Below are 27,335 nucleotides of genomic sequence, written 5' to 3'. Positions count from 1 at the left end.
TATAGTTCTCAGTTTTGTTAAAAGAGTACAGTCTTATTTAACCCTGTCAGTCCTGCTGAGAGAATTCTGGGATCGTCTAATCTCCCTTAAAGAAATAATAGACTCAATTAAAAGCTTAAAGAACAACAAAAGTCTGGGAGCAGACAGAAACACTTCAGAGCTCTATAAATCTTTCTCCAATGAAAACATAACCGAAGGTGTTCTCCCTCCCACCGTCACACGGGGCTTAATGAGCCTTATCCCTAATTATCCCTAATATAATATCATATATATAATATAATCCCTAATTCTCAGAAGGATTTGTTACTTATTGATAACTGACATCTCATCAGCCTCCTCAATAAAGACTACAAAATTTTAGCTGGTGTTTTTGCTCAGCACGTACAAACGCTCTTGGATGACATTGTAGAGGAAACGTAGTTTGTGAGGGACCGACGTGTCTCCAACGATATTTGGCTTGTTCTCGACATTTTAGATTACCCAGAGTTAGTCAACAATGAAAGACAATTAAAACATTATACAGCAACAGAAACAGTTCAAATTAAAACATGGAAAATCTCCCAGATTTGACTTTAAACGTGGCGTATGCCAAGGCTGCTCTATCTCTCCACACTTATTTGTGCTATTCACCCGACTTTGAGCTAATCCCGTCAACGCTTGTGATCTGAAAGGTATGTAAATTATTCATTCATTCATTCACTTTCCATAACCGCTTGTCCTCACAAGGGTCACGGGGGGGTATGTAAATTACTGAGGGAGAAATCATCACCCAACTGGCTGATGACTCAACACTTTTTTAAAGGATTCCTCAAATTCGTCTTTCTCTTGATGATCTCCAGATGTTCTCGAGTGCCTCAGGTCTTCACTTAAATGTGAATAAGTGTGAACTCACGGCTGTGAAGAGTTGAACTGTCCTCTTTATGTAAAAGTCCAGTTAAGGAGAGAATCACCTGCCCGGGATCATTTTAACAAAAAATCAGAGGGTGAGATGTGACCTGAACTTCATCCCGGTTGTAGAGAGAACCAGGAATAAACTCAATATTTGGCTTCAAAGAGACTTTCCTTAACAGGAAGAATATTACTTTCTAAAGCAGAAGGTATTTCCAGGCTTACTTATGCTGCTATTTAATTACATGTCAACAAAAATGATCAAAGATATTGACCAGCTGCTTTACAATTTTAATTGGAAAAAAATCTATTGGTGAATAAAGTCAAAGAGATTTCATCTGAGACACTTCATGGCTGCTGTCTGGTCAAGTGTTTCTTGGTGAGATTCAAAAAGCAGCACACACACTCAGAGAGACTCGTGAACACACTCGAACTCCACGAAGAACATCTGTACATCTACGCTTATGATGATTTTGTACTTTGCTTGACAGATTTAATTTTTGGATTTACCAATGACAGGAGAGAATTGATTCTTTTTATGCGACCTCATCACATTGTTGGCTGAACTGCACGTCCATGAAGGTGAGTGCTGAGAGTGAAACTGAAACTGAGTCCTTCATCAGAACAAATCACACAACACAAACGAATCTGTGCTGAAAATGTCATGTTTTAATTCAACGTATACTTCAGCTTTATTTATTCATGCATTTTTAAAATCTTGTGTCAATTACTTTTCCATTAACCCCTGGCGTCGCGCGCTGATTTCCTCGTTCATTTGTTGCTTTCTGTTACTGTTTCTACCTTTTGTGTTATTAAAGTTTAACAGAATTTAATTTAAAAAAAAAAAAAACAGCTACAGGAACCGCCACCATCTTCAAAACCGCTGTTTCCTGCAGAGACCTTCACAGTAAAAGCTTGTGGAACACAGTTCAGTTGAAGGACCCTTCACAATAAAGATCTACAACAGTGCCATCAATAATAAAAAATATTAATATAAATATAATCAATAAATCAATAATGCTGTATGATGAATAAAAGTATAATCAATAGAACTAAATTAGGAATATATATAAATCAATAAATAAATAATAGTAGTAAAAGTTATGCATATAAATGTAATCAATGCATAAACCTAAATCATTAATATAAAACTGAATCATTAATACTAAATTATGAATATAAATATCAGTCATTTATCAATAAACCTAAATGATGAATCTAAAAATCACTAACTAATCAAAAAATAGTAAGTCATTAATATTAAAATGCAAATTAATCAATTATCATTGTATTAATTATTAATTAACTAATTATTATTCACAATAACAACAACTACATAAAGTACATATGTAAATAAATATTTTAAAGTACTTCTTACAGTATTAGTATTTCAGAGTACTTCTTACAATATCACTACCTCATTGATTACTTCAGGGAGAACCTTTCACAGTATTAGTATTGCAGAGAGTACTTCTTACAGTATTAGTACTGCATAGAGTACTTCAAAGAGTACCTTTTACTGTAATAGTTCTTAGTGAGTACTTCTTACAGTATTTGTGCTTCAGTGATCGTACTTCAGTGAGTTATAGTATATAGTATTTCAGTTAATACTTCTCTAAGTATTAGTACTTCAGTAATTGTACTTGTATTTCAGTAATAGCATTCCTGTAGTAGTACAGACCGCAGCAGCAGTTTCTGCGGGACACAAAGGCCCTGGTAGTTACTACAGTAATAATACTTCAGTAGTAGTACTTGTACCTCAGTGGTAGTACTTGTACCTCAGTGGTAGTACTTGTACCTCAGCAGACACAAGATGGCGGGCCGCAGCAGCAGCAGTTTCTCCGGGACACAAAGGCCCTGGTGGTGAAAACTTGTGCAGACTTTGTTGAACTGTTTCCCCGCTGTGACGGAGCCGTGAGCGGCCTCTGCCGGCTCTGACGGCCCGGTTCCCGGCTGCGTGTTTCCCCGGGGATGGTCCCGGGAATCTCCGCCGTCTGAAGCGGACTCTGGAGGTAAGGACGGCCGCTAGCTTAGCTCTGTGCTAACCGTTTGTTTTGGTCGAGTGTCGGTGTTTGGACGGGTCTGCGGACCGACCGGGGCCGGTAACCGGCTCTACCGGGGACGGAGAGGAGCGCCCGGTGCGACATAAAACGGCGCACGGCGGATATTTGTGGATGTTTGCGGGGAAATAACGTTAAAGTACCGGGTCAGTGATAGCCGGACTGCCATGTTCAGCTAACTGCTACCTGCTAACGGACGTGCTGTTGTTGTCACCGAAATACCACCGAAATACTACTAAAATACTACAATGCTGTTACTGTGTGATGCTACTGTAGCACTGCTGCAGTAGTATTACCGTATAACATTACTACAGTATTACAACAGCAGCCAACTGCTGCTACTGTGATAGCAACACGACTGCAGTACTACAGTAACACTGCAATAACATTACTGTGCAATACCACTACACTACTGCAGTAATATTACTGTACAATATCACTGCAGTGATATTACTGTACAGTACCACTACACTACTGCAGTGATATTACTGTACAATATCACTGCAATAACATTACTGTACAATACCACTACACTACTGCAGTGATATTACTGTACAATATCACTGTAGTACTATCACAGAACTACTGCAGTAATATTACTGTACAATACCACTGTAATAGTACTACAGCACTACTGAAGTTATACTACACAATACCACTTTAACAGTTAAGCACTACTGCAGTAAGACTACTGTATAATACTACTGTAACACTTAAGCACTACTGCAGTTATATTTTAGAGCAGTGCTACTGCAGTACTACTAAAGCTAACAGCCGCTGTTATTGTCATAGAGGACTCTGAAACACTGATACTGCTGCAGTATTTACGACTCTACAATACTCCTGTCATACTGCTACTGTACTGCTTGGATATCGCAGTAGTACTGTCATACTTATATTGTAGTAGTACTGCAGTACTGCAGTGTAGCCTTGAGAACTGCTTTATTCTTCTTCAACACATGGTGTAAAACTGTCTGTAATCGACTGAATTTTGGGTTGAGCTGATTTTACTGTTTTCTTTGTCTTATTTTGAAGGGTATAGATGCTATGAGTTTTACTTTGAAGGATATAGAAGTTAGAAGTTTTATTTTGAAGGTATCAAGGCTATGAGTTTTATGTTGAAGGGTATAGAAGTTGACGCTGGATTAAGGACATTTTGTGAGGACAGAGGACAAAGAGGAGACGATTTAATGGCAGCATTCGTCATTTTGTTGGTGAGCGTTTGAAATGGATCCGTGTTCAGTGTGAGTCGGAGTGAGCGGTGAGGACGCTCTGCTGTCCTCATGGAGCGCCATCAGCTTATTATCAGCAGTCTGTCGCTCTGTAATCATTCGTCCATTTTGTAACTGTCACAGAGTGATGTCACAGGAAGTGCATAGAAAGGTCGTTGGACCGGTGGCTCTTTTATCATGATTTCACATAAAATCAGGTGATCCCCGTCAATTCTTTTGTCTAATCACTAATCAAGCTACTCTATTCAATCTAATCATTGTCACTTCATAGTTGAGCTGCTCACAGTGTATTGATCCGCCCGGCCTCTCTGTGTATCAGTAATCATTTTACACAAACGTCATGAACAGGATTATTGACGCATCGAGACGTTTCAGCGTGATCAGCAGCTCACGTCGAGTCCGTCCTAATCTAACGTGTCTCAGTGAGGACACTGTATGTAACGTTTTAGCCAAGTTAAACATGATCCTGAGTCTGCACAAGGTGTTTTAATTTGAAAATTGTCTGGCTGCAATGCTGCTTGACTTCCTGCCTGGTACAATCCGCTCTATGTGGTTTGACGCGGTTGCTGTCCATGTCCACAAAAATAGACCTCCCACGTATTCCGCTGCTCAGGTGCGCTGCTCAGGTGCGCTCTGTGTGACAATGAGCATTGATCAGAGCGTCCGGCTCCGGAGGCCGTGCCTCGGCCACTACCTGCCGCTGATGGACTCGGTGGAACTGAGGCCGTGTGAGTTCGGTTTGAACCGGAGCCTTCAGGTGTTGAGGAAGAAAACTGATCTCAGATCAGATGTGTTCACAACGATTTTGCCGTTGAGCTTTAAAAATATTTATGTTCCCTGTCCCGCTGGGACGGGGTCTACAACCTCCTTCAAAAAAGAAAAAGAAACAATGCTTGGCCTGCCGTGGGGTCAGGTCAGGCACGGCGCTGGGGTTAGGGTTAGACCCGCTGGGCCGTTATACATGAGGGAGGACCGAGTCCCGACCGGACTGCTGCAGTTGTATTTGGTGTTTTAGTTGCTTAGATAGACATGCGCGGTTATTACTGATGGCGCGTCGTCGCATCTCGCCGGTTAGGGAGCTGATCGCTAAAAAAACCTGCGTGTCTACTGCAGAGTCCTCTGAGCCGGATGTGAGTGATGATTGTTCCCTTTAAACAGACAGATGTTCGCGGTTCTGAGGGACAGATTTACAACAACGGGAACAGATTATTGAGACTGTCAGCTGTTTAACAACGTCAAAAACTGTCAAGTGTCACAAAGCTGAGGGAGGAGCCATCAAACACACACACACGTATATATGTGTGTGTGTACACACATATATATGTGTGTGTCTGTGTGTGTACACGTGTGTGTGTGTGTGTGTGTGTGTGTGTGTGTTATGCTATGATCTTTATTGGTATTTTGGATCAAAAACAATAATTATTGTAATAATAAATCATGATGTTTAGCACTGATCAGACTGCAGTGTGTGTGTGTGTGTGTGTGTCTGCAGTAGCTGCTGCAAAGCATGCTGGGAGGAGGAGGCTAGGGGGAGTCAGCCCCTCCCCCTCCCTGAGCTGTGATTGGCTGCTGGCCGGCCCAGCTGACTGTCCTCTGTCAACAGAGAGGGAGGGTGATGGAGGCGACGGCGATGGGGTGAGCTGCCATTTTCTCTTTCTTTATCCACAATCTATTCATCCTTTGTCCTCTGTCCTCCTCTGGGTCCGTCTCATGTCAAAGGCTTATAGAGACAGACGGGGAGGACAGAGGAGGGGGGGCAGGGGGAGGACGGGGGGAGGACGGGGGGAGGATGGAGGATGAGCGGGAGGTTGATCTTCTCCTTTCATTGTCTGTTTTTTGGTCTGTTTTTCTTCTTTAGAGGATTTTATTCATTTCGGGTGTTTCCTGAGAGTGAGGGATGATGGAGGGAGAGATGAGGGATGATGGAGGGAGAGAGGGATGATGGGGGAGGCAGGAGGACGGGTGGAGGAGAGAGGGAGGGAGGAGGGGTGGAGAGAAAATGGCCGAGCGGTGATGGAGGCAGACAGAAAGCAGCAGAGGATGATCTGTTCCAGCCGATCACTACGATCGATTATTAAGGGATGGATTCATCATTGATGGTTACGTGTTCAGATGGGCTGTGTTTGGTCCTTATCAATCACCTAGGGATTGATTAATTATTGATCAGATATATTTAGAAATCTGCTGTACAGCCTGTCTCTGACCCGTTTATCAGCCACACTGTTCGGTTTAGAGCTCAGTCTCTGCCTCGCCAAGCGCTGCGAGGCGGGCGCTGCGAGGCGAGCGCTGCGAGGCGGGCGCTGCGAGGCGGGCGCTGTGAGGCGAGCGCTGAGGCGAGCGCTGTGAGGTTTGTTTTAAATAAATAAGGAAAAAAAAGAGACGCATGCTGCCAATTTTAGAATTAATTTCAGTGAAATTTCGGGGTCGGGTGTATTTTGCCCAAATAGTTGTGATGCAGCATCGATGGAATGTGAGAGGCTCTCCTGTTCTCTCTGACGGTTAGCACGAGCTAACACAGCGTGACCTCATCTCTCAGCAGCTACCACCTGACACAGAGTCACTGAAACTTGCACCAAAACAACTCAAGTCCATCGATAAACCCCCAGAATTATTGGTTATTATCAGTTATTATCAGTTAGCCATGTGATGCTGACAGGTAGCCCTGTCACTGTGTGTGTGAGTCTCATGAAACAAAGAGAATCCACCACCAGGGTCTGAGACAGTTGCAGACCCAGAGTGAGTCTGAGACAGCTGCAGACCCAGAGTGAGTCTGAGACAGCTGTAGACCCGGACCCAGTGGTCTGAGACAGCTGCAGACCCAGACCCAGGGTCTGAGACAGCTGCAGACCCAGACCCAGGGTGAGTCTGAGGTTGTGTAGACGGTGTGTAGATGGTGGACAGTGTGTAGTTGTGTACTGATGGGGTTTATGAGGACAGCATGTCAATAATCAATATATGATGTCATCACAGAGTGTTTGTGTTCAGTGTTAGTGACGGCCGCAGACAGTGTGTGTGTGTGTGTGTGTGCGTGTGTGTGTGCGTGTGTGTGTGTGTGTGTGTGTGTGTGTGTGTGTGTGTGTGTGTGTGTGTGTGTGTGTGTGTTGTGATCAGCTGGTGAATCATGTGACAGTCAAACAGTGACATCAGTGTTAGAAACAGAGTGTAAACATCACATGATACGCACACACACTCTCAGACACACACATATACACACACACACACTCACACATACACACACGTACACACATACACACACGCACACTCTCAGACACATACACACTCTCAGACACACACATACACTCATACACACACACACACACACACACACACACACACACACACACACACACACACACACAGTATATACAGCTGTACCTCAGTACTGTCTCCACTACTGCAGTACTCAACTACTCCATCACTGGAGTACTGCAGGAGTACTGCAGGAGTACTGCAGGAGTACTGCAGGAGTACTGCGTTGTGATTGGTTGGTGTTTTGTGTGTTGCAGGTCAGACGGGGGTTGTCCAACATGGCGGCGGCGTCGTACGACCAGCTGTTGAGGCAAGTGGAGGTTTTAAAGATGGAGAACTCCAACCTGAGACAGGAGCTGCAGGACAACTCCAACCACCTGACCAAACTGGAGACCGAGGCCTCCAACATGAAGGTTAGTATGCGCAGTATTACCAAAAAATACACACAGTACCACCTGACCAAACTGGAGACCGAGGCCTCCAACGTGAAGGTTAGTCCGCGCAGTATTACCAAAATACTACACACAGTACCACCTGACCAAACTGGAGACCGAGGCCTCCAACGTGAAGGTTAGTACGCGCAGTATTACCAAAATACTACACACAGTACCACTAAAATACTGCTGAAATACCACTGGAATAATACATACAGTTCTATTGAAATAGTACACACAATACTACTGAAATACTGCTGAAATACTACACACAATACTGCTGAAATACTTCTGAAATACTCCACACAGTACCACTGAAATACTGCTGAATTGCTACACACAGTACTACTGTAATACTGTTGAAATACTAGACACAGTACTACTGTAATACTGCTGAAATTCTACACACAGTACTACTGTAATACTGCTGAAATTCTACACACATTACTACTGTAATACTGCTGAAATACTCTTGAGACACTACCCACACTACATCTAAAATACTGTTAAAATACTAGACACAGTACTACTGTAATACTGCTGAAATTCTACACACAGTACTACTGTGTAATACTGTTGAAAATACTAGACACAGTACTACTGTAATACTGCTGAAATTCTACACACAGTACTACTGTAATACTGCTGAAATTCTACACACAGTACTACTGTAATACTGCTGAAATACTAGACACGGTACTACAGTAATATGCTGAAATTCTAAACAGTACTGTAATAAAATTCTACACACAGTACTACTGTAATACTGCTGAAATACTGTTGAGACACTACCCACACTACTGTAAAATACTGTTGAAATACTAGACACAGTACTACTGTAATACTGCTGAAATTCTACACACAGTACTACTGTAATACTGCTGAAATTCTACACACAGTACTACTGTAATACTGCTGAAATTTTACACAGTGCACAGTGCTTTCAAAGGAAACCTTTAGGTTTTATTTCTTTCAAATTTTCTGGCGTATTTTTCTATTTTGTTAAAAAAATATTGGCGTTTTTTTCTTTTTTTTTTCTCTCTTTTAGAATTTGGCATTTTAAAAGAAAACATTTAATTTTTGAAACACACAGAAAACGCCGTCAAAACGACACACTGTCCTTCCTGTCCATGGTCCGTCTTGTTCATGGTCTGTCCTGTAGACTGTCCGTCTGACTCGGTGCTGTCTCCGTGTCCTCTGCCGGCTTTAAGAAGAGACAGTCTGTCCTCCACACGGTGATCGAAGCTTTTCTACAAAGCAGAGAGGAGAAATAACGGCGAGATATTCCCGCCTTGAACAGGAAGTGAGAGAGGGACGACGCGTTCTTTCTGTGTGGTGTTTTCCACCAATCAGGTGCTGATCTGAGCTTCAGCTCCGTGTTGTTATTCAGAGTGAGCGCTCCATTAGTTAGAGGATCTTTGTTTTTAGAGGAAACCTGTCGTAGTGCGAGCACTCTGTGTGTTAGAGGATCTTTGTCTTCGCTCTGGGAGTCTTCTTCTCTTGTTTAGGAGCGTCGTCTTGTCTTTTTGTTGTTTGTCTCTTGTTCTGTCTGTCCTCACTCTGTCTTCATGTCTCTCTTTTAATTCATTTTCTGATTTTCTGCATGTGTTATCTTTTTCCTGCCACATGTATTGTTTATAACTTTCTCTCAGTTGTTCATTGGTTTGATTTTTTCTTTTTTTATTATGTATTGTTTTAGAACTTTCAGTTATTTATCAGTTTTGATCTATTCTTTTTCATTATTTATTTCATAACTTTCTGTTATTTGTAGGTTTGATTTTTTATTTTCATTGTTTTGTAATATTCTGTGTTATTCCCGTTCCTGTGTCCTGAAGTTTTTGTCGTCCATTCTTCCTGCTTCTGTCTCGGTCTTGTAGTTTTATTGTCATGTCCTTCCCCTTCTAACACACACACTTCCTGTTTCCTGTTTCCTGTTTACTGTGGATGGACACAGAGACAGCCAGACAGACAAAGACAGAGAGACAGAGTGAGTGTTGTTAGTTTGCTTCATGTCGCTGTTCGAACGCTGTGGATTCATTGTGGTGAGTCACACCGAGACAGAGACAGACAGAGACACAGACACAGAGAGACCGACAGAGATACAGACACAGAGAGGGAGACAGTAAGAGAGACAAACAGAGACAGACAGAGACAGACAGAGACAGACAGACAGACAGACAGACAGAGAGAGACAGAGACAGACAGAGAGACAGACAATTTACCAGATTTAACTTTATATTACTGAATATTTGTGTTCATGTAGAGGCTTTATATTACTGATTATTCATGTGTTCGTGTAGAGGCTTTATATTACTGAATATTTGTGTTCATGTAGAGGCTTTATATTACTGATTATTCATGTGTTCATGTAGAGGCTTTATATTACTGATTATTTGTGTTCGTGTAGAGGCTTTATATTACTGATTATTCATGTGTTCATGTAGAGGCTTTATATTACTGAATATTTGTGTTCATGTAGAGGCTTTATATTACTGATTATTCATGTGTTCATGTAGAGGCTTTATATTACTGAATATTTGTGTTCATGTAGAGGCTTTATATTACTGATTATTTGTGTTCATGTAGAGGCTTTATATTACTGATTATTTGTGTTCATGTAGAGGCTTTATATTACTGATTATTCATGTGTTCATGTAGAGGCTTTATATTACTGAATATTTGTGTTCATGTAGAGGCTTTATATTACTGATTATTTGTGTTCATGTAGAGGCTTTATATTACTGATTATTTGTGTTCATGTAGAGGGTTTATATTACTGATTATTCATGTGTTCTTTATATTAGGGCTGCACCTAACGATTATTTTTTGATTGATAAATCTATCGATTATTTTTTGATTAATCGATTAATCTATCGATTATTTTTTTTTTATTGATCTAACTTTTTTTTTATTACTTGATTAATATAACAAAGAATTTACTGAAATTAACATTTTAAAACTTGTCATACACTGCAGGGCATTATTCCCCAACAAAAACTAGCCCAGACTTAACTGCTAATCTGTGTGTTTGACAGTCTGATATAAAGTCTCTCCAAAATAAAACTAATGCGAGCTTGTTCCACTCTAGTCAAAGGAATGTAGTGTAATCTACATTTAACAATCCAACAGGAGTAACAAAAGTTCCTCTTTGTTTCAGTAACAAACCTCAAATCTAACAGTCCAACAAAACATCTGACAGTGAAATTACTGCAGTTTGAATAACACTCAAACTTTTCTCTAACAGAAATAATTATAACTCGTCCTTTCTTTCTGCATCACAACAGTCCAGCCTTAAGGCGCACCGCTGCCTGCTGATGTGACTGCTGTGTTTTCATATTTATAAGCACGTTCCTCTCATTTATGACGTTATACAAGCTCCTGCACAGCTGACAACCACATCCTGTCAATGTTTCAAAATAAAATGCATTGTATCAGCAGCTGATGGCGTTCTGTCCACAGAGAGACACAGTCAGGGGGCTTTTGTTTTGAAAGGGAAGCAAGGAAGTCGAGGTAAAACAAAAGTCTTAGTATTTCCTCATCTCTGTGACAGAGAGACTAAACTGCAGTATAAAGCGGTACAGAGTCAACTAACACGAGCGTTACGTAAAAAAACGGCGAGCCACCGTTTCTGTGACTGTTCTGCAGCTGACGTGCGGCTCAGACGCGCCTGACAGGCGCTGCTCAGGGGCGCAGCGTGCGCGCTCTAACCTGATACACAAGCGCTGAAACAAAAACAACACGCACAGCGCTGCGTGAAACGGTACGACGTAATCGATTATGTTGACATGTCGCCCCAGTCCTACTTTATATTTCTGATTATTCATGTGTTCATTGAGAGGTTTTATATTTATTTGTTTGTTTGTTTATTGTTTATTGACAGAGTTGATAAACATGTAAATACAAACATGATCTAAGTAAAATTAGACATGTGAAAAAACATACAAGTTTGCAGATGTAAATTTCATCCTTCAACTTGTCTGTAGTCTAAAACAAGAGCATTCAAAATTACTCAAAGATCTAAAATATAATAATAATAATAATAATAATAATAATACGTTACAAAACAGTACATGCATACACATACATATACATACATACACACACACACAACAATGAATAGTAATAATAATAAAACAAAATAATGATAATTTTTAAACAGCAGTCACACGAGGTTCTAGGAAGCACATATTTTAGTAGCTGTTGTTGTTTCAGAGATACAGACATTTTTATTGAGCTTTCAGGTTGGGTCCATATCTGTGGACCTCTGCAAGTCATACTGAAACTTCTACACTTGAGCTTGAAGAGGTTTATATTCATAAAACAGAGGGTCTGAGGGAGCATTTATTGCTGGACCATGTTATGGCTCTTTCTTTTGCAGGATCTGTAGATTCTTGTAATAACTAAGATAAGTGCTGCAATATAACATTATTATAATTTAAGTGAGGCTCAAATAGTGACTGATACAAAGTTAAAAGAGCTTCAAGTGGGAGATGTCGCAGTTTGAAAAATAGGCCAACATATTTGGATAATTTCATTGTTAATTCATCAATATGGGTTTTAAAGTTCAGATATTCATCAATATAAACCCCAAGAAATCTTATGGATTTTACCCTCTCGATAGCTTTATGATTATCTTGATGTGTCTACAGTATTATTTCAGTTCCTATTTGAGCGGAATACTATAAAATGTGTTTTGCTTGTATTAAGGGATGATTTATTGCATTTAAACCAAGTGTTTAGCTTAATCAATTCCTCATGTATATTATTTTGGAGATGATCTAAGTTTTTGTTAGATAAAAATAGGTTTGTATCATTAGCAAATATTACTTTGTGTAAGATACTAGAACAATTTACAGAATCACTTATATATAAGATAAAGAGGAGTGGTCCAAGAATTGATCCCTGAGGGACCCCATATTTGATGGTTTCATTTTGAGATCTGATACAGTTTACATATACTTATTGCTCCCTTCCATACAAATAACTTCTGAACCATCGAAGTGCTGTACTCCTGACACCATAAGGATGGTGTTTTCCGAGGAGGGTTTCGAAATCAATAGTATGAAAGGCTTTCGATAAATCAAGAAAAATCCCAGTACCACACTCACCTTTACCTGCAGCATCATTTATTTGTTCAGTTAGGTCAAGAATTGCCATACAAGTAGTTCTATTTTCCCTAAAGCCATTTTGTGATGATATCACTGTGATCATTCATGTGTTAATTTAGTTTTATATTACTGATTATTCATGTGTTCATTGAAAGACTCTGTACTGCTTGTATTTTCTCAACTCATGTAAAACAGGAAGTGCTGAAGCAGCTGCAGGGCACCATAGAAGAAGAGTCTGGAGAGGCGTCTGGTTCTCAGCTGGAGCTCATCGAGAAACTGAAAGGTGAATGAAACAAACACAAGATTATTATTATTATTATTGTTGTTGTTGTTATGTTATTTTAGATTACTGTTGTTATTATTATTATCATCATTATTATTATTTTTATTACCAGTACTATTATTAATGTAATTACAACTGTTATTATTATTATTAATGAGTCTGGATCGTGACAGGCTCTGCTCTGAGATTTTACTGCACACCAACACATTAACAACACAAAACTACAACATGAACAAAAAACATGTAACATGAAACTGCTTCACTCAGCAGGAGGAACATGTTTGTGTCTGCAGTGATCCGTGAAGGGAAATGCTGCTAACGCGACTGTTGACACGTTTAGACTTTTTCTTCATTATTTTGTATTATTTATGTTTAAAAACTAAAATTGCTGTGTAGAAAGATAATTGACTGACTCATTCTGTGCGTGGTCTCCTCCTCCAGAGATGAGCCTGGACTCTGCAGGTTTTAAGCCCAGGTCCAGGCCTCCCCAGCCCCCCTCGTCCTCTTCCAGCTCGGCCTCTTCTGGTTCAGGAGCTCCTGGAGGAGCAGCAGGAGGATCCGGAGCTCCAGGCCCGACCGCCACCGGCATCCCCAGGAGAGGGCTGCCGACTGCGGGCAGAGACAGCCACGACCGCTGCCTGGAGGAGCTGGAGAAAGAGAGGTACTACTGAGAATACCATCAGTACTACAGAGAATACTATCAGTACTACTGAGAGCACCATCAGTACTACAGAGAATACCATCAGTACTACAGAGAATACTATCAGTACTACTTAGAGTACCATTAGTAATACTGAGAGTACCATCAGTAATACTGAGAATACCATCAGTACTACTGAGAATACTATCAGTACTACAGAGAATACTATCAGTACTACAGGGAATACCATCAGTACTACTGACAGCACCATCAGTACTACTGACAGCACCATCAGTACTACCGACAGCACCATCAGTACTACTCATCAGTACTACTGCCTGTAGTGTTCCTCAGTGCAGGAGATGACGGCGTGAATTTATCAGCACACCTTAAATTTCTACTTTGACCGTCCGTTTTTATTGTTTCTGTTGGGTGACCTTCACTTTCAGAGGTGAGCGGATCTTCAAGTGTTTAAAAAACATATTTGATTTCAGGCGGATTATGTGAACTGCATTTATTTTAACCCTCACATGGAGGAAAAAAGTGTCGCAGTGATGTCGCTCTGTGCGCTTGGGCAGCTTTAAACCCCTGCTCTTACCTGACAAGGAGTCAGAGCTCCAACCTCCTGATTATAAATCCTCTCAGTGTAACGTGCAGCCCCGTCCCGTGGACGATTAATGGCGTGCAGCCCCGTCCCGTGGACGATTAAAAGTAGTCCTGTCTGCAGCAGAAACGTTAAATAGATTGAGGGTCTCTGTGTTCGAAGGGTTAATTTTGGTTCTAAAGGTCGTACAGTGGACTCTTTTGGACTGCTGGATGTTTGTCTTTCTTGTTTTTTATTGTCCCTCCTGTGTGTTTTGTTCTGCTTTGTGATTGGCTGCTGCTCCCGGACAGGTCTCTCCTATTGGCCGAGCTGGAGAAGGAGGAGAAGGAGAAGGACTGGTACTACGCTCAGCTGCAGAACCTCACAAAGAGGATCGACAGTCTGCCGCTCACGGAGAACGTAACTATCTGATCAGGTGTAAGCTTTCGTCAGAGTCGGGCCGGCGCCGTCACTCACCGGCTTTGTGTTTCAGTTCACTCTGCAGACCGACATGAGCCGCCGCCAGCTGGAGTTCGAAGCTCGCCAGATCCGCTCGGCGATGGAGGAGCAGCTGGGCTCCTGTCAGGAGATGGAGAGGAGGGCTCAGGTATGCCTGCGCTCACCTCGCCCATCAAATCAGTGCACGACAGAAACCGCCACCTGTGCTCACCTCCGCACACGGCGCTCAGCGGTGTGCACGTGAGCGCGGGCTGCGGTGAAACTCCCCGTCGGGTCTCAGCCGGTCTGAGACGGCGAGGACTGATGGCGGGGCGGTAAATCTGTTATCAGGCGTCACTCTGACCGGCTGACACAAAGACCACTTCCTGTCCTGCTCTCTGTCTCAGCCGGCGAGAGATAAATGAGGGCCACCCTTTCCCACAATGCACCGCAGCGGCCCGGCCGTAACCAGCAGATAAACTGGTTTCATTAACTCAGCTGGTCTGTCGTCTTCAGCTCTGACTCATTATGTCCTCCCCTCTGTGTCCTCCCCTCTGTGTCCTCCTCTGTGTCCTCCCCTCTGTGTCCTCCCCTCTGTGTCCTCCTCTGTGTCCTCCTCTCTGTGTCCTCCCCTCTGTGTCCTCCTCTGTGTCCTCCTCTGTGTCCTCAGGCTCGAGTGTCTCGCATTCAGCAGATCGAGAAAGACATCCTGAGACTGGGAGCTCGTTTACAGGTAACCTCACACTCACACACTCACACACTCACTTACACACACACACACATTCACACACTCACTCACACACACACACACACACACACACACACACAGTGAGACACACATGCACACTCACTCACACACACTCTCACACACACACAGAGTGAGACACACACACTCACTCACACACACACAGTGAGACACACACACACGGTGTGAGACACACACACACACACACACACACACACACACACACACAGTGAGACACACACACACACACACACACACACACACACACACACACACACACAGTGAGACACACACACCCACACACACACACGTGTTTTTGTGACTTTTATTTAAAAATGTTGGTGTGTTTTGTGGTGGACGTTTTGACTCTCAGCCTGTAAAGACAGAACTTCTCTGGTCCGAGCTCGTCTGAGGTGGACTGACCAGTCCGCTTTCATCAGGGACGTCTCGTCCACCAGGGCCGTCCACACTGTGTCCAACTCAGGGTTCGCTACGTCTGTGACGGTGTGGGTGTGTTAAAGCCCGTGGCATCATGGGTAACTTCACACCCGTGAAGGCAACATACGCTGCCATTGAGACGACAGACGTGATGTTTTTAGCTCCTCCCTCCGCGTCTGTCGTCGTTTATTAACAGCTGCTGATGTTCACACGTTTGTTTTGTTTTCTCAGTAATTCTGTAAAAACTGGAGTTTTATAGACTTTTTACATTGTCTACATTTAAATTACCCTAAATCTTTTGTTTTGGTTTTTAAATTCTTCAGCAGTTAATTCCTCAAAGGGTTAACCTTTTTTAGGATTTTAGATGAATATGTCAGACAGATATTTGTTCATTTATTTATCGGTCACCTGTTCTCTCTCAGGTGGAGGAAGGTCAGGGGGCGAGCGATGGCAGCGGATTACCTGGAGCTCAGGTGAGCGACCTGTCCTTTGTTTTTCTTTGTGCTCTTCACTTAACATCTCTTTTCTTTTTAAATCTGTTGTTTTTCCTCCTCTAGAGCTCCAGCAGCCGTTTGGACCACGAGCCGGCCAATGAGGCGAGCTACTCTGTGCCTCGACGAATCACCAGCCACCTGGGAACCAAGGTTGGCTCTTCTGCTCAGTAACCCCGACTAATGTTTTCTCACCTCAGCAACCAATCAGCAACCAGAATACTGAATTCCCTGAACGACATCGCCTCTGTGCATGCTGTAAAAAGTTGTCTGTGGGTGCACACTGTAAAAATTAGTGGCTGTACACTGTAAGAAGTTGTCTGTGGGTGCATATTTTAAATAGTTTGTAATTATATGCTGTGAAAATTTGACTGTGGGTGCTTGCTGTAAAATGTTGTGTGTGCTGCCCCCTGCAGGTAGAGATGGTGTACAGTCTTCTGTCCATGTTGGGGACTCATGATAAAGACGACATGTCACGGACGCTGCTCGCCATGTCGAGCTCGCAGGACTCTTGCATCGCTATGCGACAGTCTGGCTGTCTGCCGCTGCTCATCCAGCTGCTGCACGGCAACGACAAGGATTCCCTGTTGCTAGGTAACCCTTAGGGGATGTTTCTGTCCTTTGATCCATTGATTTTTGTTGCCATGGTAACTCTGTCATCTCACCTGCCTCCTGTTGCCCAGGTAACTCTCGGGGCAGCAAAGAAGCTCGTGCCCGAGCGTCAGCGGCGCTGCACAACATCGTCCACAGTCAGCCGGACGATAAGAGAGGCCGGCGTGAGATCCGAGTGCTCCACCTGTTGGAACAGGTGCGTCATTACTGCGAGGCGTGTTGGAGCTGGCAGGAGAACCACGAGAGGGGCGTCGACCAGGAGGACAACCCCAGTGAGTGATGTCACACACACACTAGCCAATCAGGAGGGTCCTCCGATCACATGATCGAACTGTATTTACATCACCGACAGCCGTCGACGGTTATGTTTCTGTTTGTAATCCGGGATGTTTTTTCCCGCTCATTTCAGTTTCTGTTTATTGAGCTAATCTATAATGATTATTATTATTTGACTCTTTGTCCTCAGTTTGTTTATTGATCTAATCTATAATGATTATTATTTTTTTGACTGTCTTCAGTGCCGTCTCCAGTGGAGCATCAGATCTGTCCGGCCGTCTGCGTCCTCATGAAACTTTCCTTCGATGAAGAACATCGACACGCGATGAACGAACTCGGTGAGAATCAGAAATACCTCACGGATCCTCGGAGGGAAATCGCGCTTTGTTACAGTCGCTCTGATGCCGGCAGAGAGAATTATAGTTTATTTATTCTTATACACTGGTGTTGTTGCTTATGTCTATAAGCAACAACACATTTATTTCACTACATTTTTTAAAATAAAATGTGCACTTTTACTCACTTTTACTCCACTACATCCCCCTAAAGATTTTAGTCACTTCTTGGATAAGGAAGGAAGGAAGGAGAGAGGAAAGGATGAAGGAATGAACCAGTGGGAAGGAGAGAAAGACTTTATTTTCTACGGAGTAAATGTTATAATTCTAACCACTTGCTTTTTTATTAACCCTTAGAAACCTGAATCATTTTTTTGTGAAGCCATCAGATTCTTTCCACAGTCATTTAAAGGCATTAATCTCTCACAAACTGCAAAAAGTCAGTAAAAACGTTTTCAAATAACAAGGAAAAAATATCAAGAAATGTAGATTTAGAATTAAAAACTTAAAATTAGGCTACAGAATAAATACTTTACTTTCAATATTGTAGTATATTTGAAATGACGAAACGGTAAACATCAGATACTCTGACGTTGACTCAGTAGTATTTTTGGGAGTTTTTCCTCATTGGATGTGAGGGTCCGAGCACAGAGGGGCGGTGCCTGCTGTAAAGCATGATGATGGGCTAGAAATAAAGTTAAATTGATTAAACTAATATTTTCACAGCAGACTGTAACTTCCACCAGAGTCTGTTTCTGCTCAGAGATCTCAGCGTCTCCTCAGCCGGGACTGTCGGCTGATTATGGAGCTGTCGGCTGATTTCAGGAGCTGTCGGCTGATTTCAGGAGCTGTCGGCTGATTTCAGGAGCTGTCGGCTGATTTAAGGAGCTGCGGCTGATTTCAGGAGCTGTCGGCTGATTTAAGGAGCTGTCGGCTGATTTCAGGAGCTGTCGGCTGTCGGCTGATTTCAGGAGCTGTCGGCTGATTTAAGGAGCTGTCGGCTGATTTCAGGAGCTGTCTGCTGATTTTTTCGAGCTGTCAGGAAGATGCTGTGATGTTTTTTCAGTCAGTGTTGGTTGTATTCAGAGTTTCTGGTGTTGTCCTTTAAATGTGTTTCCTGTCTGGTTCACTGGGTTATTTGTCCCTGCAGGCGGTCTGCAGGCGGTGGCGGAGCTGCTGCAGGTGGACTGCGAGATGTTTGGTCTGAGCAGCGACCACTACAGCGTCACTCTGCGGAGATACGCCGGGATGGCGCTCACCAACCTCACTTTTGGAGACGTTGCCAATAAGGTTGGAAAAAAACACAAACAACATGTCACACACACACACACACACACACACACACACATACGCGCGCGCGCACACACACACACACACACACACACACACACACACACACACATACACACACACACACACACACGTCTCAGGAGCCAGTCAGATCTAAGCTGTACGTGGTTGTTTTCCCATCAGGCCACGCTGTGCTCGATGAAGGGCTGTATGAGAGCGATGGTCGCACAGCTCAAATCTGACAGTGAAGACCTGCAGCAGGTAAACTCACCTGTCACCATGGCAACCCCCTGAGTTCTGTAGTAACTGTTTCTCCTGGTTTTATTTTAATTTTTCTGTTGTCACTGAGATGTTTTTATTTCTTGCTCAGATGTTTTTCTTACATTTATTATTGTGTTCAGAGTGGTGGACATGAACTCTGTCTCAGTTTTGGAAAATTTATTTTTCCTTTTGTTTATTTCTTTAGGTGATAGCGAGCGTGTTGAGGAACTTGTCGTGGCGTGCGGATGTCAACAGTAAGAAGACGCTGCGTGAAGTCGGCAGTGTGCGTGCGCTGACGGGCTGTGCTCTCGAGGTCCAGAAGGTAAATAAAAACAAAGTTTGGCCCAAGAGCCAGCCCTAACTGCGTGAACTATGTCGCCCTAACTATGAGAGCCAGCCCTGTATGCCAGCTCTAACTATGAGAGCGCTAAATATGAGAGGCCCTAACTATGAGAGCCAGCCCTAACTATGAGAGCCAGCCCTAGAGAGCCAGCCCTAACTATGAAGCCAGCTCTACTATGAGAGCCAGCCCTAACTATGAGAGCCAGCCCTAACTATGAGAGCCAGCTCTAACTATGAGAGCCAGCCCTAACTCAAAGCTGTTTCAAGGTGGAAAGTCTTCAGTCGACTCTTAAGCGTGGAGACGGTTTCTGTCTTCTGGACTGAAAATGGTCCATGGTTCCACAGAAGGGGGCGCAATAGCTGAAGGTTCTGGCTCCTGGTTTTCTTCAGGGTCCCTTTAAGGAATGAGTCATGTGGCGGGGGGGCGGGGTTATGTGTTTACATTGTGTGATGAGCATGGCGGTGAGTCATTCTGTGGTGGTCGGCAGAAGCTCTGAAGCGTCAGATATTGATAGGCGATCTGTGTCTAAATCGGTTTGTTTTTCTTCTTCTGCTTCTCCAGGAGTCGACCCTGAAGTCCGTACTAAGCGCGCTCTGGAACCTGTCAGCTCACTGTACCGAGAATAAGGCGGATATTTGCGCCGTAGACGGGGCTCTGGCCTTTCTGGTGGGAACACTAACACACCGCAGCCACACCAACACACTCGCCATCATTGAGAGTGGTGGCGGCATCCTGCGCAACGTGTCCAGCCTCATTGCCACCAATGAGGCGCACAGGTAAACAACAGTAAACAGGTAAACAACAGTAAACAGGTAGACAACCTGGGCCAGCTGCGTAGAGAAGCACTGATGTTTCTCTCCCTGTGTGTCGTCTTGCAGGCAGGTCCTGCGTGAACATGGCTGCCTGCCGACGCTGCTGCAGCACCTGAAGTCCCATAGTTTGACCATTGTGTCCAACGCCTGCGGGACACTCTGGAACCTGTCAGCCAGAGACGCTAAAGACCAGGAGGCATTATGGGAGCTGGGCGCTGTGGGCATGCTGCGCAACCTCATTCATTCACGGCACAAGATGATCGCCATGGGCAGCGCTGCCGCCCTGCGTAACCTAATGGCTAACCGGCCGGCGCGCTACAAGGACGCCAGCGTGGTGTCCCCGGGCGCTGGCGCCCCGTCATTGCACGCCCGCAAACAAAAGGCGTTGTTCGAGGAGCTGGACGCCCAACAGCTGTCAGAGACCTTCGACAACATTGACAACCTGAGCCCCAAGGCGGCGCACAGGAAGGGGCGGGGATGTAATGGTGCTGGAGGCGGAGGAGGGAGCACAACACGTTCGTACGCCAACACGCCAGTGCTCTCGAGCCCAAAGAACGGAGATGGATCAAAGAGGACAAGCGAGGAAGCGGCATACGCTCGCCCGGTGTTCCCGCCCAGTGTGCGAGCGTCTAGCGACAGTCTCAACAGTGTGACCAGCGCTGACGGCTACGGCAACCGTGGCAAGACCAAACCGTCATCAGAGCCCTTCTACTCTTCAGACGAAAGCGGCGCCAACAAGTGCTGTGTCTACAGGAAGTACCCAGCTGACCTGGCACACAAGATCCGCAGCGCCAACCACATGGCGGACGATGATGGCGCGGAGCTGGACACGCCCATCAACTACAGCCTGAAGTACTCCGACGAGCAGCTGAACTCTGGGAGACAGAGTCCGAGTCACCGCGGCAGCATCGAGAGCGACGAGGATGACGAGCTGGACACCAGGCTGGGGAGGAGGAATGACGGCGGCGACTCAGCGCCGACCAGCAGCCGCATGGCGTCTGTTCCGCAGCAACGCTACGGCGTGACCACGGGGGCATCAAACTACGGTGGCGAGTCGACAGGTGAGCAGCCAATTGACTACAGCCTAAAATACGGCGCGGATGCCACCCGCAAACCGCTGTTCAAGCCAGAAGAGACCGCCACACCCTCTGTCCCTCCTCCTCCGTCCTCCTCTACAAACAAGCTCCGGCCCCCCGCATCCTCAGCCAATCGAACGGTGCCAAAAAGCAACCAGGAGTCAACGCAGACGTACTGCGTGGAGGACACGCCCATTTGCTTCTCCAGAGGCAGCTCGCTCTCCTCGCTGTCATCAGAGGAGGAAGAGGAAGATGGTGATGTCATCGGGAGGAAGAGGAGGGGCGGGAGCAGCGGCGGCGGCGGCGGCGGCAGTAATGACTATCCAACACTTCCTGTTAGCGAGAAAGATGCACATGAGCAGCAGCAGCGACAGCAGAAGGAGGCGGAGAGCCAGACCGCCACAGCTGTGGCCGCCCCATCCTCAAGGGGAAGACGAGGTCACCATCACCATCATGGCCACGCCCACCACCATCACCACCACCATGTCACATCATCGGGCGCCAGGACTCCGAAGAGTCCTCCGGAGCAGCCGTACGCTCAGGAGACCCCGCTGATGTTCAGCCGCTGCACGTCCGTCAGCTCCCTCGACAGCTTCTCCACCTCCTCAATCGCTAGCTCCGTGCGCTCCAGCGAACCGTGCAGTGGCGTGCCGAGCGGCGTGGTCAGCCCCAGCGACCTGCCTGACAGCCCAGGACAGACCATGCCACCGAGCCGCGCCAAAACACCGCCGCTGCCACCGCCAGCACAGAACGCAAAGGAGGAGAAGACAAAGAAGAAGGATGAGGAGGAGAGCAGCGCCGATGTCCTGCTGCACTTTGCCACTGAGAGCACGCCGCACGGCTTCTCACGAGCCTCAAGTCTGAGCGCGCTCAGTCTGGACGAGCCGTACATCACTGCAGAGTTGAAGGAGGAGGAGGAGGGAGCAAAGGAGGACAGGAAGGAGGATCCGGCAGCAGTGAAACCCATTCTCGACGAATCGGACGATGATGACGACATTGAGATCCTGGAGGCGTGCATCAACATGGCGATGCCCAAGTCATCACGGAAACCAAAGAAACAGCAACAAGCAGCACCACGGAAACCCAGCCAGCTTCCTGTTTACAAGCTCCTCCCACCTCAAAGCCGCACTCATTCACAGCAGAGGAAGGACGTACCGCTGCCGCCACCAGAGGAGGTGCCCAGAGTTTACTGTGTTGAGGGAACACCACTTAACTTTTCCACCGCCACCTCGCTCAGTGACCTCACCATTGACTCCCCGCCTAATGAGGAGGCAGCAGCAGCTGCACCAGTAGCCCTGCCCACTACCAGCCAGAGGAGAGGGGCCGGACTTCCTGAGGGTGAGAACGGTGACGACATCCTTGCTGAATGCATCAGCGCCGCCATGCCTAAAGCCAAACCCAGAAAACCAATCAGAGCAGCTGCCAACAGCGAGCACCTCCAAGCCCCACCTCTTCCTCCTCCAGTCCCGCCCCCTCTCAGCCTGCAGCAGCAGAAGAAGAAGCCGACATCACCCGTGAAGCCGATGCCTCAGCGGGTGGCGTACGGCGTCGCCACGGCAACAGTTGCCAAAGCAAAACCAGGGTTTGCCTTTGATTCGCCGCATCACTACACGCCTATCGAGGGCACGCCATGCTGCTTCTCACGCAACGACTCGCTCAGCTCGCTCGACTTCGACGAAGACGACGGTGGCGAGAAGGACGAAGAGAAGAAAACTAAAGAAGATGGCAGAAAGAGGAAGCAGCAGACGGCGGCGGTTTTCCCTCGAACCAAACCTGTGACCAACGCCACAGCGTCAGACGAGAAGCAGAAGTTCGCCATTGAGGACACGCCTGTATGCTTCTCCAGGAACTCCTCACTCAGCTCGCTGAGCGACATCGACCAGGAGAACAACAACAAGGAGTTCGCTCCACCGCCGCCACCGCCGCCGCCCCCTTCCGAGCAGCAAGATGGAGGCAAGGCAGGAATGAAGTCTCCTCCTCCCCCACAGGAAGAGCTGAAGCCACGTCCCCCTGCGACCAGCGGCTATGCCCCCAAAGCATTTCACGTGGAGGACACGCCCGTCTGCTTCTCCAGGAACTCGTCGCTGAGCTCACTGAGCATCGACTCAGAGGACGACCTGCTGCAGGAGTGCATCAGCTCTGCCATGCCCAAGAAGAAGAAGAAGGCTGCCACCGCCACGCAACTTCCTGTCCCGAAGTCTGAAGATGACATTTTGGCTGAGGAGGAGCCTTCAGAGGTCCCAAGAAGCCCCGCCTCCCCTGACTCAGAGTCGTTTGATTGGAAAGCCATTCAGGAAGGCGCCAATTCCATCGTCAGCAGTCTAAATGCCGCGGCTGCAGCCGCCTCATCACTGTCCCGCCAACCATCATCAGACTCGGACTCTGTGCTGTCCCTGAAGTCCGTGGGCTCGCCGTTCCGCCTGCCAGCAGCCAATAACAACGCAGAAGAGGAGGTGGAGGAGAAGGAGGAGGAGGCAGCGGTTAAGCGAGGGGCAAGGATCCTGAAGGGTGGCGAGCGCAGCACACTGGAGGCCAGGAAGGAGGAGGAGGAGGCGGCGAAGGCCTTGAGAGGTGGGAAGAAGGTCTACAGGAGTCTGATTACGGGCAAGCCAAGGGCAGAGCCAGCTGCCAGGGGGCGGAGCAAACCCAGAGCAGCTGCTGTGGCAAAAGCGCCAGGGAGCGGCGACAGTGCCGACAGAGGAGGCGGGTCCTCTCGGGACTCCACGCCGTCTCGCTCTTCCACAGCAGCCAATCAGAAAGGAGGGAGGCTGCTACAGGCGCCGCGTACGGCGTCTCCAGGAAGTGCGTCATCATCATCCTCGTCGGCTTCCAGGCCGGCCAAACAGAGCGGGACAGTGAGGAGCGGCGGCGGCATCCCGAGGAGCGAGTCGGCGTCGAGGGTCAGTGGCTCTGCGGCGCTCAAGAAGCAGAAGGCGGAGCCAGAAAAGCCAGCGCTGGTCCGTCAGTCGACCTTCATCAAAGAGGCGCCAAGCCCAACGTTGAAGAGGAAGCTGGAGGAGTCTGCGGCCGCAGCAGTGGCTGCTGCAACAGGATTAGAGTCACCGTCCAGCCCTGACACGCCGTTACCATCAACAACCAGGAGACACGACATCAACCGCTCGCACTCAGAGAGCCCATCACGCCCGCAGGATGTGACATCATCACGCTTCAGCCGCACCGGCACCTGGAAACGGGAAAACAGTGGCGGCGGAGGAGGAGGGAGCGGTGGTAAGCACTCGACGTCGTTACCACGCGTAGGGACGTGGAAGAGGACAGGAAGCTCATCATCAGTGCTGTCGGCGTCATCAGAGTCCAGCGAGAAGGGAAGGAGCGAGGAGGAGAGCGCCGTGAGGTCGAAGGGGACATGGAGAAAGGCAAAGAGTGGCGCTGACTCATCAGTAGGGCGGAGCTTCACGGACAAATCAGAAGACGTGTGGGTGCGTCTGGAGGACTGTCCCGTCAACAACCCGCGCTCCTCCTCTTCATGTTCAGCTCGCTCTCCCTCCTCCACCAACGCTCCACCCGTCATCGACAGCCCCGCCCCCTCAAAGATCCCCTCCTCCTCCTCGTCCTCCTCCTCCAACCTTAACCTGCGCCGCAGCTGCGAGAGCCTCGACGACAAACCGCAGCCTGAACGCCAGCAGCCGCAGCCGCAGCCGCAGCCGCAGCAGCAGCAGCAGCAGCAGCGCAGTCAGCAGCGCAGCGGTGCTGTGGCAGCAAGAGTCAGCCCCTTCAACTACACGCCGAGCCCCAGGAAGAGCAGTGCTGATGTCACCGCCACCGCCGCACCAACGACTACCACCACCTCGTCCTCGACGACCCCGACACGACCTTCACTCATCCCCACGCCTGTCACCAAGAAACGGGAGCCCAAGGGCGGAGAGGGCAGCGGCGGCGGCAGCAGTGGTGGAGAGCGTGGGTCGTACATTGTGACGTCAGTGTGAAGAGAAACAGGAAGTAGACTTGAAATAGGTAGATACAAGAAAGCCAGGACAGGAAGTGTAAATATGCAGAAACGGGAAGTGTTTGTGATCTGAACTGTAGGCGAAGCCCCGCCACCTCACCTCCCTCTCTCCCCTCATTGGCTCCTCCCACATGTCAGTCAAACTTTTTATGTTTTTTTTACCACTAAAATAACGTGTAGCGCTTAGCCCCACCCCCTCTGCCTGTGTCCCTGCATGGCCCCGCCCCCTTAAAGATGACAGTTACTATGGTGATGTAACGATGATGGTGATGTTTCAGCTCGCGGTAGCGTCTCAGCTGATCTCAAGTTTCTGTGTCTCTCCTTAAAGGGACAGTTCGTGTTTTCGTCCACAGTCAGTTTGAAGGAGCAGAATTAAGACAGACACTGAAACTGAAACATCAGAGACGTCCAAAACACGTCCAAACAAAACCCAAAACATCTTATGTCCTCAACCTGAAAGATCAGAGACGTCCTACTGTGGACAGAAAAACATCAGTATCAGTTTAAATGTGAAACATGCGTTGATCATGTTTTTCCACCTTTTTGTCAGACTGAACCTGATGAGGAAACTCTTTTATTTCCTCTTCAGAGTTTTCAGACTGCAGAGAAATCACTGATTCAACATCTGTGAACTCTGCTGCTGCTCTGCGGCTGCTCTGCTGCTGCCTCCGTCAGTCAGGTAGTTTGTGTCATTGTGTGACTTTGGCGTTTAAAGGGTTCGTTTAGAGCTGATTGGATGGAGCATGAATGAACGGTTCTGTTTCACTTTCACTGCTCCATATGTTCTGCTGCTCCGTCTGTGCCCAAAGTGCAGTATAAATGACTTGTTTGTGGCAGCTTCTATAATTAAATAATTGCGCGTAAAAAACTCTGTGACAGACTAATAAAACCGTCTCAGTTCATCTTGTCGGTGGTTCAGTCAGTCGAGATCTTCAACGATCAGCAGCTTCGGTTTGGTTGGTTGCATCAGTTTAACGGAGCGGAGCATCGCAGTGAATCAGACCATCTGGATTTTAAACAAAGTGACACCTCGTCGACCTGCCTGAGCCCGAACGTTGTCCATCGACATTGGTACTGATGTTTTGTTTCGGCCTGGTCAGCAGGATATCCGTGAGCTTCAGTGTCTGTCCTCCTGCTGCTCCTCCAAACCGACTCCTTCCGTAGTAAACAGGAAATCATCCGAGCTGTCCCCGTCAGTTATTTTGTCTTTGGGGATGTGACACCTCGGAGGATGTCCACACATATTAAAAATGTCCTCCTGCATTGTTCACAGCTGCATCAGATGAGATGATGAATCGGCTGCAGAAGTTTGAGAGCAAACGAGTTGATGCGTAGACGAGCTGAACAGGAGCTCTTTGTAAAGATGTTTAACTCTGTCAGACGGTTTAAAACCAGATGTTCACTCAGAGACCAGCGGATGGACTGGAAACACTTACTGGTTCCAGTTGAGTCCCTGATGGGAGGAACAGTTACCGAACTTCCTGGTGAATTTAGAGACTTTTATTTGATAAATGGTCTGTTGGTGGGAACTTCCTGCTCTGTCGCCTTGGAAACAGATAACACTGTAAAATGTAAGTTATTGCTGTAAACCTTCAAACCTTTGAAGCACATAATTTAAAACTAAAGTGATTTTTGCCAAAAAACAGTTTCCACAGTGTTCTTCATGGCTATAACTTGACTCACTGTTTTTCTGTTGATGCTGGAAAGCCACTTTTTGGTCAGATGTTAAAAAAACTAATGATGAAATAAAGTTCAACATTTTAGCTGCAAACCTGAA

The 27,335-nt window shown here is 46.5% G+C and overlaps 1 protein-coding gene across 3 annotated transcripts; it reads left to right on the top strand.

Moving 5' to 3' along the window:
- Positions 1-2,803: 2,803 nt before the first annotated feature.
- Positions 2,804-27,335, top strand: apc (APC regulator of WNT signaling pathway). Of its 3 annotated transcripts, none has more exons than XM_042509986.1 (17): positions 2,804-2,900; positions 7,687-7,842; positions 13,167-13,254; positions 13,696-13,915; positions 14,789-14,897; positions 14,971-15,084; positions 15,586-15,648; positions 16,521-16,571; positions 16,656-16,742; positions 17,006-17,183; positions 17,273-17,473; positions 17,720-17,815; positions 18,963-19,102; positions 19,286-19,363; positions 19,569-19,685; positions 20,268-20,482; positions 20,585-27,335. In XM_042509986.1, the coding sequence occupies exons 2-17, from the start codon at positions 7,708-7,710 to the stop codon at positions 25,536-25,538; spliced, it is 6,846 nt and encodes a 2,281-aa protein (XP_042365920.1). In that variant the 5' UTR covers positions 2,804-2,900; positions 7,687-7,707; the 3' UTR covers positions 25,539-27,335. The 3 variants fall into 3 exon arrangements, with proteins under 3 accessions (XP_042365920.1, XP_042365921.1, XP_042365922.1); XM_042509987.1 differs by lacking the exon at positions 2,804-2,900 and adding an exon at positions 5,791-5,815; XM_042509988.1 differs by lacking the exons at positions 2,804-2,900; positions 7,687-7,842 and adding an exon at positions 9,814-9,905.

The sequence above is a fragment of the Plectropomus leopardus genome, chromosome 20, assembly GCF_008729295.1.
Source record: "Plectropomus leopardus isolate mb chromosome 20, YSFRI_Pleo_2.0, whole genome shotgun sequence".
Classification (NCBI taxonomy): Eukaryota; Metazoa; Chordata; class Actinopteri; order Perciformes; family Serranidae; genus Plectropomus; species Plectropomus leopardus.
The sequence above is the reverse complement of the archived record's forward strand: the minus strand, read 5'-3'. Positions and strand labels throughout refer to the sequence as shown.

Excerpts from the sequence above, each read along its gene's own strand:
- apc (XM_042509986.1), top strand. The coding sequence starts at position 7,708 with ATGGCGGCGGCGTCGTACGACCAGCTGTTGAGGCAAGTGGAGGTTTTA. Across the intron at positions 15,085-15,585 it reads AGATGGAGAGGAGGGCTCAG|GCTCGAGTGTCTCGCATTCA; the intron begins GTATGCCTGCGC and ends CTGTGTCCTCAG. Across the intron at positions 17,474-17,719 it reads CGACCAGGAGGACAACCCCA|TGCCGTCTCCAGTGGAGCAT; the intron begins GTGAGTGATGTC and ends GACTGTCTTCAG.